The sequence below is a fragment of the Pituophis catenifer genome, unplaced genomic scaffold (genome assembly GCF_029215685.1).
Source record: "Pituophis catenifer annectens isolate HBS135680 unplaced genomic scaffold, rPitCat1.0.hap2 SCAF_2, whole genome shotgun sequence".
Taxonomy (NCBI): domain Eukaryota; kingdom Metazoa; phylum Chordata; class Lepidosauria; order Squamata; family Colubridae; genus Pituophis; species Pituophis catenifer.
This window is the reverse complement of record NW_027256882.1, coordinates 174,034,349-174,050,797: the sequence shown is the minus strand read 5'-3', so window position 1 is coordinate 174,050,797 and position 16,449 is coordinate 174,034,349. Positions and strand designations below refer to the sequence as shown.

Below are 16,449 nucleotides of genomic sequence, written 5' to 3'. Positions count from 1 at the left end.
CAGCAAGTGCAATAGGATTGGGCAAACCAGGTATGCTGCTTGCTAGACAGCCCCTCCCCTTCTTTTATTTTCAATCCCCAGAACCTTCTAAGATATAACACCGAATTATGAGAGCAAATTATTAGTGCAAGTTGCTTCTGAAAACAATGGACTGAAAGCATTGACACCTCTCTCTCTCTCTCTCTCTCTCTCTCTCTCTCGTTCTCTCCCCCTTTCCCTCTCCCTCCCTCTCCCTCTCTCTGTGACGTAGAGTGCCTGACAATAAACATTTTTATTTGACCCTGATGTGGCAACTATATCAGCAAGAGGCATTAAATAGGCAAATATGAATCATTGCAAGTGTCATAATATGTGAACCACAGGGGACATTGAGTTCCTAAGAAATTTGGGAAGAGGCTTTTCAAGTGCAGTTTTATTTGTGTCTGTCAAATTGGAAGCTATGACTGGCACAGCATGCAGCCCCCATGGACAATTCTAGGGGCCAGCAGGGTAACCATGTAACACCACTGTTGAGTGAGCTGTGCTGGTTGTCAGTTTGTTTCCAGGTCCAATTCAAAGTATTAGTTATTACCTTTAAAGCTCTTTATGGCATGGGATCAGGCTACATGTAGTGTATGAGAAACTGTCTCATCCCAATGGGATTGGACCATCCCAATCAATCTTGCAGAAAGGACATGTTGCCAACCCTGTCAGCCAAGGAGTTTTTCCTGGGGTGGTCCAAGAGAAGAGCCTTTTCTGCCATGGCTCCCACCCTCTGGAATACTATGCCATTTAAGGCGCGAGCTACTCCCACCCTCTTAAGCCTTCCAAAAGATCCTGAAAATCTGTCTCTGCTGGTTGGCTTGGAGCTCTGATGGGGGCATTGACATTTCATTTTGGAGATGGTTAGTAAGCTAAGAAGATCCCACCTCCACCTCCTCTTATTGATTCCTACTTACCTATTTTTTTTGTTAACTTTTAATGTTCAATGTTTTAATGCCTTCGCCTTCCTGACCTGGTATTGTTATTGAAAAGGGGAATCAAGCTGTAGCTAGCTTCATGCTGTATTAAAACATAAATGGGTCATTTATGATTTAATGTGTTGTGCAAACTCATTGAATGTGTGTGGTTTAGTACTTCATGTGAACTCAGCTAATTAGGTTTTATTACAGTAAATTGTAGTTAATTGGTGACTTAGCAACTTCCATGATAACTGTCAAAAGAATTGCCCTCACTTTATGATGGGGAATCAAAAAATGAATAATGTTATGTAAATACAATAGATGTTCCCCTAAAACAGGAACAGCAAGAATCCTTTTCAGCCTTTTTTTTATGTTGGTCTCTCTATTGCACTTCTTTGGAGGACTAAGGGGACAAAATCACAGTAAATGACTTTTGTTCATCTTAAAAAAGCTTGGATCAGACCTTGGTTAGGTGATATATAGGAAGCCACCAGATACCTTCACAGCTTTTTAGCTAGCCTGGAAAGCTAAAAAACATATTGGAAAAGGCAGTGCATTTACATATGAAGAAATCTAGTTGATTATTTTGTTATCAAATATATATATATATAGTCACTTATTTACTCAAGAAACTCTGGGAAAACCTTCAAACTATTTATGTCCAGATAGTCATCAGGAGGACAAGCCTGCTCCAATGGAGATTATTTAATAGATAAAACCAACGCTTTGGGGCACTGTTTTTCAATCTCAGTGACTTTAATATGTGTGGTCTTCAATTCTCAGAATCCCCCAGCTTTTTTTTTTTTTTATTTATTTTTTTTTAATTTGATTTATATGCCGCCCTTCTCCGGAGACTCAGGGCGGCTTACAATGTGCTCAGCAATAGCCTTCATCCTTTTGTATATTTATACAAAGTCAGCTTATTGCCCCCACAAACTGGGTCCTCATTTCACCTACCTTAGAAAGGATGGAAGGCTGAGTCAACCTTGAGCCTTGGAGAGATTCGAACCAGCAGAAATTGCAGGCAGCTGTGTTAATAACAGGGTTCATTAACCACTGTACCATCAAGGCTCTTCAAGCTTCAGCTCAAAAGGGCATTTTTTAAAAAAAGACCCCTCCCTTCACTGATATATGATTCCATCATCCACCCCACCCAGGCCCAGGCAAGAGAGACTGCTTGCTCTTGAGATTCCACGCCCCTTAGAGTTAGCTTCCACCCCAGAAAGATGGAACAGCTCTTCGTGTTTAATGAGAAAATGAGATTGATGAACTTAGTGACAGCAACAAGGATTCAATTCTATTTTATTAAATAGAATTCCACTCAGATTTTGACATTAAGGACCAGGTCTTTGCACGATGTCTTCTTTAAATACATTTTTTTTTAAAAAAGGACACACATATCGATAAGCCAAAGTTGTGCACCTGTATATGTAAACCAGATACCACCTCCACCCCATTCCGGTTCTCCTTTGGCCAGAAGGCTTGAAAAGAGTTTGGAAAGGATGGGTACCAGAGAATTCTTCTCCAAAAATGTGCAGGAATCCTTGTAAATAATAATACCCAAGTATTTACACATATTGAGATGTCCTCTCCTGGTCAAAGCCAGAACTGAAACATCTTCTGGATAGCTGAGAGGAGATTAAGCTTGAGTCAATGAATTTGCTTCTCCCAGCTCAAATTCCCTCTCATGATTGAGTTTCTTAAAAAAACAAAAACAAAACCAAGCCTGTAGAACCAGGATACACTTTCTCAACCAGTAACTGAATCCGGTTGCTTGAGGTCCGGTGGCTACCACTTGGACCACTGCCCCATCTTAGAGGGGAAAGGCATGGCCAGGAAACAAAGTTTAGTCCTTCAACCACTGCTGTTGCAGACGGTAGCCCTGGGCGATGCTGAGCCCTGCATTTCTTCAAGATGAAGATGGGGATCACGTTTTAGCCAAGGGTGCAAAAGCACTTGCTCCAATGTGGGTCGTTCGGAAGGTTCTGGAGACAAACACCATTGGACAAGGTCTTTGAGCTCTGGAAAAGAAGAATCACATTTAGAACGAGCCCTCCGTTTGGAAGTATTCAGCACCCTGGCTTCATGAAGTACGTCTTGAGAAACTTTGGTTGCTTTCTCTTATTAGAAAGTCCCAAGAGAGTAACTAGTTCCTAAGGCACTGGTAAGAGATAGAAAATGGATAGGCCACTGGTGGTGCCTTCAATATGCCCTCTGCTAATGCAATGGTACTCTGCAGTGCACCAGAGAGTCTCTTCTAAGTCCAGTCTCAGATTGGTGACAAATTGGGCAGCCCAATTAGTGAGGCAGCTTTGCGTAGAAAATATGGGGCAGCCTGGGGTGCCTTATTAGTTCTTAATCAGCTCTGATCAGATTGAATAAAATCACATCTGAATTTGAAAGTTGATGTCTTCCACCACCCAGCTGAGAATGGAGGACTGATCCATCCTGGCCATCTAGAAAGTCACTTAGATGAGATGGGCAGTGCTGACATTAAATAAATAAACAAACCAGTGGTGAAATCTAAAATTTGTTACTACCAGTTCTGTGGGTGTGGCTTGGTGGTGGTGGGGGTAATGTGACTGGGTGGGCGTGGCCATTTTTTTTTTTTACTTTTAAAAGCATTTTTTCTACAACCTCTTCGGCGAGGAGGTTATAAAAAATTGCTTTCAAAAGGCTCTGACGATCCCAGCTGATTGGCAGAGGCTTTTTTTCTTTTAAATGCCTCTGACGATCAGACAACTCAGCTTGGATCATCAGAGGCTTTTTTTTTTTTAATTTGATTTATATGCCGTCCTTCTCCGGAGACTCAGGGTGGCTTACAATGTGTTAAGCAATAGCCTTCATACTTTTGTATATTTATACAAAGTCAGCTTATTGCCCCCACAAACTGGGTCCTCAATTTACCTACCTTAGAAAGGATGGAAGGCTGAGTCAACCTTGAGCCTGGTGAGATTCGAACTTACAGTAATTGCAGGCATCTGGTCTTAATAACCATCTTAACAGGGTGCCTTAGACCACTGTATAACCAGCTTAATAACAGGGTGCCTTAGACCACTGTACTACCAAGGCTCTGAAGAGATTGTAAAAAAAATGCTTTTAAAAGCCTTTGACGATCCCAGCTGAGCCACGCGATCTACAACCTCTTTGGCTGAAAAAATGCTTTTAAAAGTAAAAAAAAAGCCTCTGCTCAGCTGGGCATGGGGGGGGGGGGAGGGATTTTTGCTACCAGTTCTCCGAACCACCTGCCTCCATCGCTAGCAGGTCAGGCAATCCGGTCCAAACCAGGAGCATTTCACCCCGAAACAAACACATAAATTCATATATACATACATACATGTACACATGCATACCACCAAGAAGGACTAGAGACGACTCACCAGGAGAGACAGGAGTACGGAACTGCACATTGGCAGCCATGATTTCCTCATCTCGTTCAAATGGGATGTCCCCACATGCCATGTCATAGAGCAGTATTCCCAAGGACCAGACAGTTGCTGGGAGAGCATGGTACTGCTGGAATTCCACCCACTCTGGTGGACTGTACACACGGGTACCTGAAAGAAGACGAGGGGGAAAAAAAACAGCTTGTGTCAGGCTCCAAAAATCAAGAAAGGCATGTTCAGATTCTCTAAGAAGTTTCCTTTATTTTTCCTCACTATAGATAGAAATCCTATCAAATTGAAGCAGAGTACTTGCACCATAAAGCATACATTCTGGGAACTATTAGGGAGCAGCCATCTTTACCTTCTTTCTCCTACACAAATCAACTAAGGTGTGATGTTTATGCTCCTTTGGAATGCACTCCCTCCTGTGAATCCGGACAACATTCCATCACAGCGAGTTACCATCACTGAGTAATGAGCAGTGTATTTAGTTTAGGCTTGGATTTAATGTTCTTATGAGGTTTCCCTCTTTAGATAGTAATCTGGAATACTTCCTCTCCTACAAATCTGGTCAGGCAGTCCCGGCTATTCAATCATTGTAAGGGTGTTCTGGACATCTGCCCCAAACTTCTGCACTAACATTATCATTGTATGAAATCATTTAGGGCAGGTTGAAGAAGGTTTATGATCCAGTTCATCTGAGGATTAGCAGATTGGAGGAATGCCGGATGGACACTCACCATCAAAATCTGTGTAGACTGAATCCCTCAACAAGGCTCCAGACCCAAAGTCGATGAGCTTGAGGTTGCCAGAGCGCACATCCACCAGAATGTTCTCATCTTTGATGTCCCGATGGACCACGCCCTGGGCATGGCAGTGGCATACTGCTTCGACCACTTGCTGGAAAAAGTGTCGGCAAAGCTTCTCTGAGAGTGGTCCCTGCTCTGTGACATAATCAAAGAGATCTTGGCAATGTTCAAGGCGCTCCAGGACCAGGAAGCAGCTTTCGGGAGTTTCGTACCAGTCCAAGAGGCGAATCACACCACGGTGCCCAGATCCTGATCCGACAAGTTTCATCAGTGTTACCTCCAAAGGAGCCACAGTCCCATTGGGCTGAAATGGGAAAGAGAGAAGGGTTTAAATTGAGAGGCAAGGAACAAAAATGCTAAAGGCAGCAACCCTCCCCAAATTAATGTCCATCAAAAGTACTGGAGCTGCAGGTCATAGAATCCCTGGCTTTTTTTGGTCAGCCAAAATTCTAGGAATTGCTAATGCAAGACTTTTGAGGATCAACATTTGTTCAAATCTGCTGCAAAGTATCCAAGTATCCCAAATCTATGTTGCAGATCTCTGGCTCACTTCTCAGAGAACTATAATTTCCAGCCTTTTCAAAGGAAAAGGCAGAGCAGGATCCAGAATTGTAAAAGGCCTCCAACACCCCCAAATTCTCACAGTGAGAAAGTCAATTCAATGATGATGCTCAGGGATAGGTATGTGCATCCTTCTTCTCCCTGTTTATGCTCAAGGTCACTTCAGAAAAGTTCTACTTACTGAAATGCTAGTTTTATACTTTTGTGTACACCCAGTAAAATTCCTTTGCCTTTCTAACTCTTCCACTCATCGTGTGTTATAAAAATTATGAAGTGTGCTTTGAGATAAGAGAGAGGATGCAATCTACTTATCCTGAAGCTACATAATAAAGCAGCACAGGAAGATAGGAGGACATTTTTAGCCTGGCCCCAACCCACGGCCTCCATTCTGTCACTTGTTCTTCTCTTCCAGCCTCTGGTCAGCTATAATGTTTTCCCACTCCAAATTTGACCAGGGTTGGAATAGGTCTATTCCTTGATATTCTGTATACTCACCAACTCAGCCCGCTCAGTAATCTTGCTCTTGGCAATGTGTTTGATTGCAACCTGTTGAAAAAAAACACAGAAATCTGAGCTCCAACACTCATCTTCCTTCCCACCCATAGAGGCGAAGCAGAATTAGATTTCCTTAGACCAAGCCCTCCCTGAGCGAGAGCTTTTTATCCTGTAGAACTATCAATTTCCTGATTCCCAGGTACAGAAGGTGCTCATGGAAATAATGATGACTATTGCCAAAAGCAATCCAAAGCCTAATTGCTATAAGCCAGGGGTCTGCAACCTTAAATTCTCAAAAGAGCCATTTGGACCCATTTCTCACAGAAAAGAAAACACCGGGATCCACAAAACCTGAGTGGGCATGGCCAACTCGATGTCACTCACTTCCACCAGTCACATGACACACACACCCTAACCACGTCTACCCAGCCAGTCATTAGGGCAAGAGAACCAGTTGTTAAAAAACACCGGAAACCACAAAATCCTTTTGACATATCTCTCTCCCCCCTCCCTCCCTCTCTCCCCCACTCCCTCTCTCTCTGTATCTCTCTATGTCTCTCTCTCTCCCCCTCTCTCTGTATATCTCTGTCTCTGCCCTGGCCGCTTCTCCATTCCTTGCCTTCACCCTTACCTTCTCAGGCCAGATGAGGAGTGATTGGGAGGGGAAGGGAGGCCGAGGGGCAGGGCCAGCCAGTGTTGGGATCACTTGACAGGGAGCCACAGCAGAGGCCCCAAAGAGCCACATGTGGCTCCGGAGCCATAGGATGCTGACCCCTGCTATAAGCCATCATAACATCCCTAAACAAGTTCCCAAGCACACTGCAATGTATACAAAGCAGAGCCACATTTGCTTCTACGTAGCATAGCACGGATGGCCATCTCACCTGCAGTCCATCTGTAACTCGGTACCCAGCATACACGGTTCCAAAGCCACCTTTGCCAAGCAAATTGCCTCGCTTGTACAGCACTTCAAAAGATTCCTTGTCCTTGCCTAGACAAATGCAAAAGAGGGAAATTATAAATTTGTTTTAAATAAATAAAAATCAATAATACTCTTTACACATTGGCAGGATTTCCATGGGAGCAGAGGCAAAGGAGCTTCACAGGGCAGGGCTGCCAATCTTTCAAGACAGCGGTAATTTGGTATTCACCCCACTTAGGGCAGCATTCCAGCAGCAGCTCCCAGCAAACAGAAGCACTGCATTTTTGCACCTGGAATCTCACCCAGTCTCATCCAGCTTGTTGATGGGGAGAAACCAGAGCAGCTGGGCTCTTAAGATAATTCTGTTCATTTTTGGGGTGTTGAAATGGGCTTTCAAATGTGTTTTCTCAGGTTATTTTTATTGTTACTCTTGGATCGCGCTTCAATGTAGGGAAATGAGGTGGTGGCAAAGTTTCAGGTGACTCACAGATGTGGCATCTGGTCTCAGCCCCTCCTTCCGGGAATCAACTCTGTACAATTGACACAGAGCAGGGCAACCTGGTGAAATACCTCTCTGAACTCAACTCTAGTACAAACAATATGGGTGGAGAGAGGAACTCCTGGGTCAGGATATCATGGGTCTGACTATTACTATTTATATAACTCTTGCAATGAGTGGAAGTTCCCTCTTTTATGTCAATGGCAATCCTCTGTCTGTAACAGCTGTCTAACAGGAACAAGTCTGTGAATGACGCTTTCTCTAGTAAGGCAATACAGAGAAGGGGGAAGATTGCATTTGTTGTTACTTTGCTTATATCCTGTCTTGGGCACAAAGCCAGCTGGGTGACATTGGGCCAGTCACTCTCTCTCTTTCTCTCTCTCAAGAAGAAAAAGGCAAGGGTGAGCCACTTTTAAAAACCTTGCAAAGAAAACCTCAGGGACTATACCAGACAGTTGCCAGAAGTCAGTGATGACTCAAAGGCAGAGAGAGATGCTTCTGTTTATGATCCAAGTCCCACAAGGTAGACCTTTTGGTCAAACAGCCCTTGCTGTGGGCTGATATATACAAACCCACATTTAAATCCACATACACAATCCAGGCTGCCATTTTCTCCTAACAGTAGACCTCTATTCTTCCTGGTATTGTACTAAAGACACAAGGGTGAATTGGAAACCTTCCCTAACAACAACAACAACAACAACAACAATGCTTCTGCTATTTACTCTATATCCTAAACCACAGATAGTCTTGTAAATGAGTTACTTCTGTTTAACCACCAGTCCTTTGTGAGGCAGCTTGACAGTTAATAGGCCACAAAATTTACACCATGGTTCTCTTAATCTGATTAGTAGCAAGCGGTTGGGAAGCTCTCTCGGATTTGAATGAGATCTCAGGACGAGGGAAAGATTCCTGAACAGAGGGAAGGAGAATACTTGTGAGAGAACAGAGTGCAAGGAAAATAGCAGACAGTTCGGAAGAAATAGAGAAACAAACGATTAGCTGGAATTAAGTAGGACTGTGGTGGGAATCTGACAAATCTGCTTGGAGAGAGCCCATGTCTAGCCAATCTTGAGAAGCAAAGCAGGGATTCGCAAAAGATCCATCTGCCAAGTCTCGGCTTTCTAATTGGAAAAGGAAACTAAACTCAGCATATTGTTGTTAATTGTTCTTATCGTCTCATTCATGGAGGGATGGGGACCGACTTGTACGCGCGTCCTTTCGGCAGCAGAGGGCAGCCCTGAGCCGCGACTGCCCGCTTCCCGCGACCAATCCGGAGCGGTTGGGCAAAGCGAAGGTTTCGCTCGTCGCCCTCCCGGCCGTGTCTCTGGGTGTGCAAGCACGGATCCCTGAATTTCAGATCGTTACACCCATAGTACTAGAGGCGACAGAGAAACAGAGAGCGCACCCGTGTGCATTTGAGCTATCGAAGATTGTGCGAAGAGCTGCAACAGGTGCAGCTCCTCGAGTCCCAGGTATAACCCGTCCTAGGAAGGGGGGAAAAAAATCAAACCTTTACTGCTTAGGATGCCTTGTTGCCTCACCCTTAATCTTGGTTAGACAATAACTCACTGGTTAAGTGCTGGTTGGTTTTGCAGCCAGGCCCACTGTCCTGCTGAGGTTTGGGCACCTTTAAGGGTGTTTTGTGACTTGCTTGTTACAATTTCTCTCTTTTCAATCCTAGTAGCCTCCAGACATTTCCTCTTTTAAAAGCATGATCAGGTGTTATCCCCGCAAAGAAACCGTTTGTTAGACAACCGTGGTTTTAAAAACCGTGTTGTTGTTGTTTTAAAAGAAAGCCCTCTTAAATGCTTTGCACAGGTCCATTACAAAGCGATATGCAAGAATACAGTAGGGCAGAGGTCTTCAAACTTGGCAGCTTTAAGACTTGTGGACTTCAACTCCCAGAATTCTCCAGCCAGCATAGTTTGAAGACCTCTGCAGTAGGGGTATACAGGTGCTACATCGAGAGAGGTCTCCTTGGGGCGGGCTTATTTAAAAGCAAGCCGAAGGTGCAATTTATGGATCCAGAAGCCAAGATTGGCAATAGTTCTCTTGCACATTTTCTGAAAAACTCGAGCGGGATAATGTGTGGACCAGGGTTTTAATTGTATTTTAAATTGCTCTTAAATTTTATATATGTGTTTGTTTTATCTTTGGCTGTACACCGCCCTGAGTCCTTTGGGAGAAGGGCGGTCTAAAAATTAGATTAAATAAATAAATTAAATAAACCCTCCCAGATGCAGTCCGTCAAGGTTGCCCCGAGGTAGCAATTAATTTGAAAACCGTCCGCCTTCCCGCTTCTCCCCCCCACCCCCCCCAACTGCTTCTGAAGTTTTTTTTAATTAATCGTGGAAAAGAACCCGCTAACATCTAAATTCTATGCCAAGGTCTTAGCAGATACACCAAGTTGACTCAATTTATTATTTACTGTTTATAAAAAAAAATTATATGTATATGAAATCTTAATCTGTTCACCGCCCTGAGTCCTTCGGGAGAAGGGCGGTATAGAAATTAATTAATTAATTAAATAATTAAATAATTAAATAATTAAATAATTAAATAATTAAATAATTAAATAATTAAATAAATAAATAAATAAATAAATCAATAAATCAATAAATAAATAAAGTGGGGGGAGGCGTGATGCCTTCGGATTAACGGCACAATCTGGGTTTCACGCAACACGCGGATCTAAGTTAGAAAATGTCTTTGCGCTGGTTCGTTTTAGCGCATCATGCAAACCCGGCCCGTTTTGTGTCACCTTACGGACCGGTTCGGTGTCTCGCTTAGAACCCAGAAAACGAATTTAATTCCGCCGTCGGGTTGCAAGGGTTTGCTAGGAGGCACAGAAAGCAAAGCGAGGGGTCGGGAGATTTCCAAGCTCACCTGCCGGACTCCAAGCGACTTCGCTGCGTTGTGGGATCATCGTCGCCGACGCGGCCAGGTAAGTCCCCAGTTCTGATCCAGGAGTAAGGAGAGAGCGGTGCTAGGCTGCCTTAAGCCCCGCTTACCGAGCTCCCTTCCCCGGCATAGATACGTTAGTCAAAACAAAAATGAAAAATCCTCTGCCCGGCAAATCCGGAGTTCGGGGTCCGCCAAAACTCTCTCTCGCTCCGCGTCTCGGCGTTTCGCTTTGCCCGGCGAACTCACGAACCGCTCCTTTTCCCTTCCGCGCTCTGACCAATCAGGGGATCGAGCGCATTTGCATCGCCCCGCCCACCCACCTGCAACTATGCAAACGAGGAGGGAGGAGGGAGCGGAGATCGGGGAAGTTCCCGCCCGTGTCCTGGAAAGATCTTGCGCAATGGCTCAAAAATAAAAATAAAAATAAACGCAAAGCGGTTACGTTGTGGAAACGGAGCTGCGCCTGTCTTCCTGGCTGTTTCTAGGGAACAGTCCGCACCCTTAACTCCAAAGTCAGCGAGTTCCTCGGAATTTCAGTTATTCAGTGAAGGCGGCAAAGGAGAGGGTTGGACTTCCCTTTTCCATGGTACTGTAGTGGTATCAATGAAAAGTGTCGCTGATTATAACTCTGAAGCAGGGGTGAAATCCAGCAGGTTCTGACAGGTTCTGGAGAACCGGTAGCAGAAATTTTGAGCTGTTCGGAGAACCAGTAGCAGAAATTTTGAGTAGTTCGGAGAACTGGCAAATATCACCTCTGGCTGGCCCCAGAGTGGAGTGGGAATGGAGATTTTGCAATATCCTTCCCCCAGGAGTGGGGAGGGAATGAGGATTTTGCAGTATCCTTTCCCTGGAGTGGGGTGGGAATGGAGATTTTGCAGTATCCTTTTTTTTTTTTTTTTTTTTAATTTGATTTATATGCCGCCCTTCTCCGGAGACTCAGGGCGGCTTACAATGTGCTCAGCAATAGCCTTCATCCTTTGGTATATTTATACAAAGTCAGCTTATTGCCCCCACAAACTGGGTCCTCATTTAACCTACCTTAGAAAGGATGGAAGGCTGAGTCAACCTTGAGCCTTGGAGAGATTCGAACCAGCAGTAAATTGCAGGCAGCTGTGTTAATAACAGGGTGCTTTAAACCACTGTAGTACCAAGGCTCGTTCCCCTGCCACGCCCACCAAGCCACACCATGCCCACAGAACCGGTAGTAAAAAAATTTGGATTTCACCACTGCTCTGAACTAAGAATCAGTAGTAGGCCCGTTATTACTCTCTTGTACTATCAAAAGAGTAAAAGAATTGAAATGGAAATAGGCTGGTCACATCGCAAGAAGAACTGTTGGCAGGTGGACTAAGGATGGATCCCACTTGATAAAAAGCATCTTGCACTGCATCTTGCAGTGGATAAACAATGGTTCAGATGATGACGATGACCTTATAATGGTTATTTACCATTGAACTCTGTTTCTCTCCCTTTCTGGCCCTGTAACTTCCTCTGGGCACAATGGCTGAAAAAAAGTTCCAGAGTTTTTTACACATTTGAAGCGGGAAACTTTTGAATGGTGTCTTTAAGGATTGTTATGGGGTTTATGTAACTGAAGAAGCAAAAAACCTCCAGTATTAATAATCCAGCCTCACCCTACTTGCTAATCCGGTCACCAATGGATAATCAGTTCTACATAAAGATTGATAGGCTGGGATCGGTGGGTAGTGAGTCAGGCAAGTACACTCCGCTGGGATCTTACTGAAGTTCTAAAAACTTGACCAAGCACACAAAATAGGCCCGGAGAATGTTTAAAAAGCCAACCTGAACTCCTCAGCCAGTGTAAACATGACAATGTCTTTCTTCTCTGTGACTGCTGTGGTTCAGACTCTCTGTGTCTCTTTTTCTCTCTCTGTCGCTCTCACACACAGAGACAGAAGAAAGTATGCTTCCTAAGTGAAATAATATGATACACATTCACTCTTTAAGGGAGATGGATATTCTCTAAAGATGGAGAGAGGGAGAGAGAGGAAGAGAGGAAGTTTGTAATACTGTACTGTAATACATAAACTACAGTTATTTTAACCTGTTAGGGTGAAAATGATCTAGCAAGATCATTAATAGAAGTGAGATGCCAACATATAAAATGGAGACCAGCTTGGGAGGAGACCTGGTTCTCCTAGACCAGGAGTGTCAAACTAAAGTCCCGTGGCCCAGATCTGGCCCGTGGGGTCCTTAGATCAGCCCTGGAAACTGAGGAATTGGCCCGTGGTGCTTCTGCCAGTGAAAACAGGCTCCCAAGCTCCATTTCTGGCTGTGACGGCCTCCTGCAACCCTCTGCCAGCGAAAATGGAGCTCAGGAGGATCACTGGCAGAGTGCTCAGTGGGCGCCCCTGACATGAGTGACATCGAGCAAGCCATGCCTACTCTGGCCACACGTACCCCAGCCCCCTGAGGTCAAAAACAACCTAGATGTGGCCCTCAATGAAATTGAGTTTGACATCCCTATTCTAGACCGAAAAGGATGTATCTATGTTTTGTCAATACTTCTAAACTCCTAGCAAAGGTTTTTGTTCAAACCAACCTTCCCAGTTAAAAGACACATTGCTCAGTACAGGTAGTCCTCGACTTACAACCATAATTGAGCCCAAAATTTCTGTTGCTAAGCAAAACACTGTAATTTAACACCAGCTGTCTGCAATTAAAGTAAGATCGAATCTTACCAGGCTCAAGGTTGACTCAGCCTTCCATCCTTTCTAAGGTAGGTAAATTGAGGACCCAGTTTGTGGGGGCAATAAGCTGACTTTGTATAAATATACAAAAGTATGAAGGCTATTGCTTAACGCACTGTAAGCCGCCCTGAGTCTCCGGAGAAGGGCGGCATATAAATCAAATTAAAAAAAAAACAGTTAAGTTCATTTTGCCCGGCCTTATGACCTTTCTTCCCACAGTTGTTAAGTGAGTCGCTGCAGTTTTTAACTTAGTAACATGGTTGTTAAGCGAATCTGGCTTCCCCATTGACTTTGCATGTCAGAAGGTCACAAAGGGCAATCACCTGATCCTGGGACACTGCAACTGTCGTAAATACGAGTCAGTTGCTGAGCATCCAAATTTTGATCACATGGCCATAGGGATGCTGCAATGGCCATGTGAAAAACAGTCTTAAGTCACTTTTTTCAGTGTTGCTGTGACTTTGAATGGTCACTAAATAAACTGTTGTAAGTTGAGGATTACCTGCACTTACCAATATGACCATAAGCATACTTAAGAATTCACAATTTGGTTAGATTCACACATGTTCAACCTTAACTACATCACAGATTAAAATGGGTTTGTGAATCTATCCATATAACCTGATATAACAACTTAAAATTTATATGCTACCCAACACCCAGAAATTCTGGGTGATTTATATCCTCTTGTTCTTTACTCTTTATCTGCCACAACTAATCTCTATTACTCATACAGATATAAACTTCGGGGATTTTTAAATTCTGGGTTGGAATTAATTTGATGCTGAAGTCTTGCATTTTGTTTTTGAGTTGCATGCCAAAATTCTTTGCCTGTGCCCTCAAGCACCTTTTGTTTGCCAAACATTCTCTAGCCCAGTGATTCTCAACCTTTAAGGTTAAGAGAACTGTTTAGAGAACTTTAAGGGAACAGTTAAGATGCGTGGACTTCAACTCCCAGAATTCCCCAGCCAGCATCACATCATTGTGACAGCTCTAGACAAACCTAACCTTTGTTCATGTAAACAGTATCACCACTTTGATCCTATTTCTGTCACCACTACCGTCAGCATCTTTCAAACGCTATTAGGGTTGAGGAACAAAAGCTTACTTTGCAAGCTTCAGTGATTTAAAAAAAAAATTAAATCACTGGATGCAAATGCAGACCGGCCCCATAGATTAATACTTCAGACAAACCTGAGAGAGAAATGGAGGAAAATCTCCAGACACAAAAGCATAAGCTTTGAGAAACAAGAGGTCAGCCTCTAACAGGTTGAAGTTGCAGCCTCGGTCTTTCTTTCCACGTCAGTGGCGAGAGCAGGAGGGAAATCAATTCCTCATACCTGTTGAAAATTCCTTACTTGACATTTTCTGGGCAAGCCCCACAGCTGTGGGTCTGAAGAGCAAGTTACTCAATCCTGCCTGTCTTTTTCCTGGGGTGGATGGAAGGCATGAGGAAAAGGCTTGGGAAGGACCCATTGCTCCTCGGTGTGGGTCCTGCTGCAAAGCAAGCCCAACAGGATTCCTTGCACTGGAGTCATTTGCTTGCACCTGTGGGTAGCCAAGCCTGAAGAACAAGGTCCCAGCTCAGCATTAGCTTCTGACTGAGGCAGGCGGCCTTACTGAGAGGCACATGTGGAAGCTTTGCTGCGTCTGCTCTGGCCTCAACTTTCCCTTCCACTAGTTGGGTACTGATTCTTAACTACTCCTTGAACTGACTTTGCTCTTATTCATGAGTGGGGGTAACATGCTGTGCTCAAACCAGGCCTATCCACAGCAGGAGAACAGCAGTGTCCTTCCGTGACAGGAGGACAGCAGCACTTCTTAAAGAGTCAGCTAATCTATGGTAACTGCCTGGTTCACACTTTGTGCTAAATGATCTTGTGATTTGCTGGTTTTGGTTTAGCATGCTGCGTGGACTCAGATGCAATAAAGGGAGGATTCTGTGTGACCTCCAGATTATTTCATATCACTGTGGTGGTTGGGAATTATGGGAAATGACCACATTGATGAAGGGTATCAGTGGACTGATGGAGAGATCAGGGTCTTAAAAGCTCACTTCTTAAAACCTAGAGTTGATCTAATAAGAGTATTGTCCTAGTGCAGAAGAATGCACAATAACCTGAAAGTGTTCCCAGTCCTTCTCAGCATTTCTCTCTAATTGCAGCTCTGAGAGTTGGCTGTCAAGATCTTCTACTAGTGAAGCTGCTGTGTTGGGGTTCCTCAGTTTATTGATGTTGATCTGTTTCATCACAGCTTTGTTTCCCTGTGGATGTCTCTTTGGCTTGATGTGAAAGCTTAATTTGGAGATGATAAGTCTATGGTCAGTCAAACATTCAGCAATCATCATGGCCTTGGTCACCCATACATCCTGTCTGTCTTTCCTCCATACAATGACATAATCAATAAGATGCCAGTGCTTGGAGTGTGGGTGCATCCAGGATGTCTTTTTGCGAGTGGGCAGGTGAAAGATGGTATTGATTATGATCAGATCGTGAGCCGCACATGTCTTCAGTAGTAATAGGCCATTGCTGTTGCATTTGCAGATTCCCAATGATGGCATCCCAAGCAGTGATCGGATCCTACTCTCGCATTGAAATCGCCAGGTAGAAATCGCCAAAAAGAACCATGCGCTTCACGGATGAAAGTAGGGCATCGAGATCTTCATAAAACGTGTCCTTTACTTCATCCGGATTCGTCATTGTGGGTGCATAGGCACTGATCAGTGTGGCTTGTTTTCCACTCAGTAGTGGGAGATGCAGTGTCATGTGTCGGTTGTTCACGCTCTTGGGAAGATTGGCATGTTTGCGGACAAGATGATTCTTAACCGTAAAGCCAACTCCAGATTCACGGTGTTTGTTACTGCTGCGTCCACACAACAATGTATAACCACCTCCTGTTTCTGTGAGCTGACCTTCGTTGGCCAGACGAGTTTCACACAGAGCCGCAATATTGATGTTAAATCTTGCAAGCTTTCGGGGGGACCAGGGCTGTTCTTCTTTCTGGTTGATTTGCTAAGAGATTGTCTTGAAGCATATGTATGTTCCATGTGCTAACGGTGAGTGGTGTCACCTTATGGTTTTTTTTTTTAAGTTTTGTTATTCGACTGCATGAAATGGGATCCCCTCTAGCCGCAGTAAGCTGGCCAGGGTTCCATGAAGCAACAATGTTTAGGGCACCTTTTCTAGCCCCTTCCTCTTACTATGGAGGTGAGCAGTGCA

At 44.1% G+C, this 16,449-nt stretch overlaps 1 protein-coding gene across 1 annotated transcript; it reads right to left on the bottom strand.

The window, feature by feature from the left end:
* Positions 1-2,226: 2,226 nt before the first annotated feature.
* Positions 2,227-10,736, bottom strand: PIM2 (Pim-2 proto-oncogene, serine/threonine kinase). Its single transcript, XM_070938082.1, has 6 exons — positions 10,503-10,736; positions 7,077-7,183; positions 6,193-6,243; positions 5,068-5,440; positions 4,322-4,498; positions 2,227-2,962 (listed from the first exon to the last, which is right to left on the bottom strand). Exons 1-6 carry the CDS (start codon positions 10,540-10,542, stop codon positions 2,796-2,798), a joined length of 915 nt encoding a protein of 304 aa, XP_070794183.1. The 5' UTR covers positions 10,543-10,736; the 3' UTR covers positions 2,227-2,795.
* Between the last annotated feature and the right edge of the window lie 5,713 nt (positions 10,737-16,449).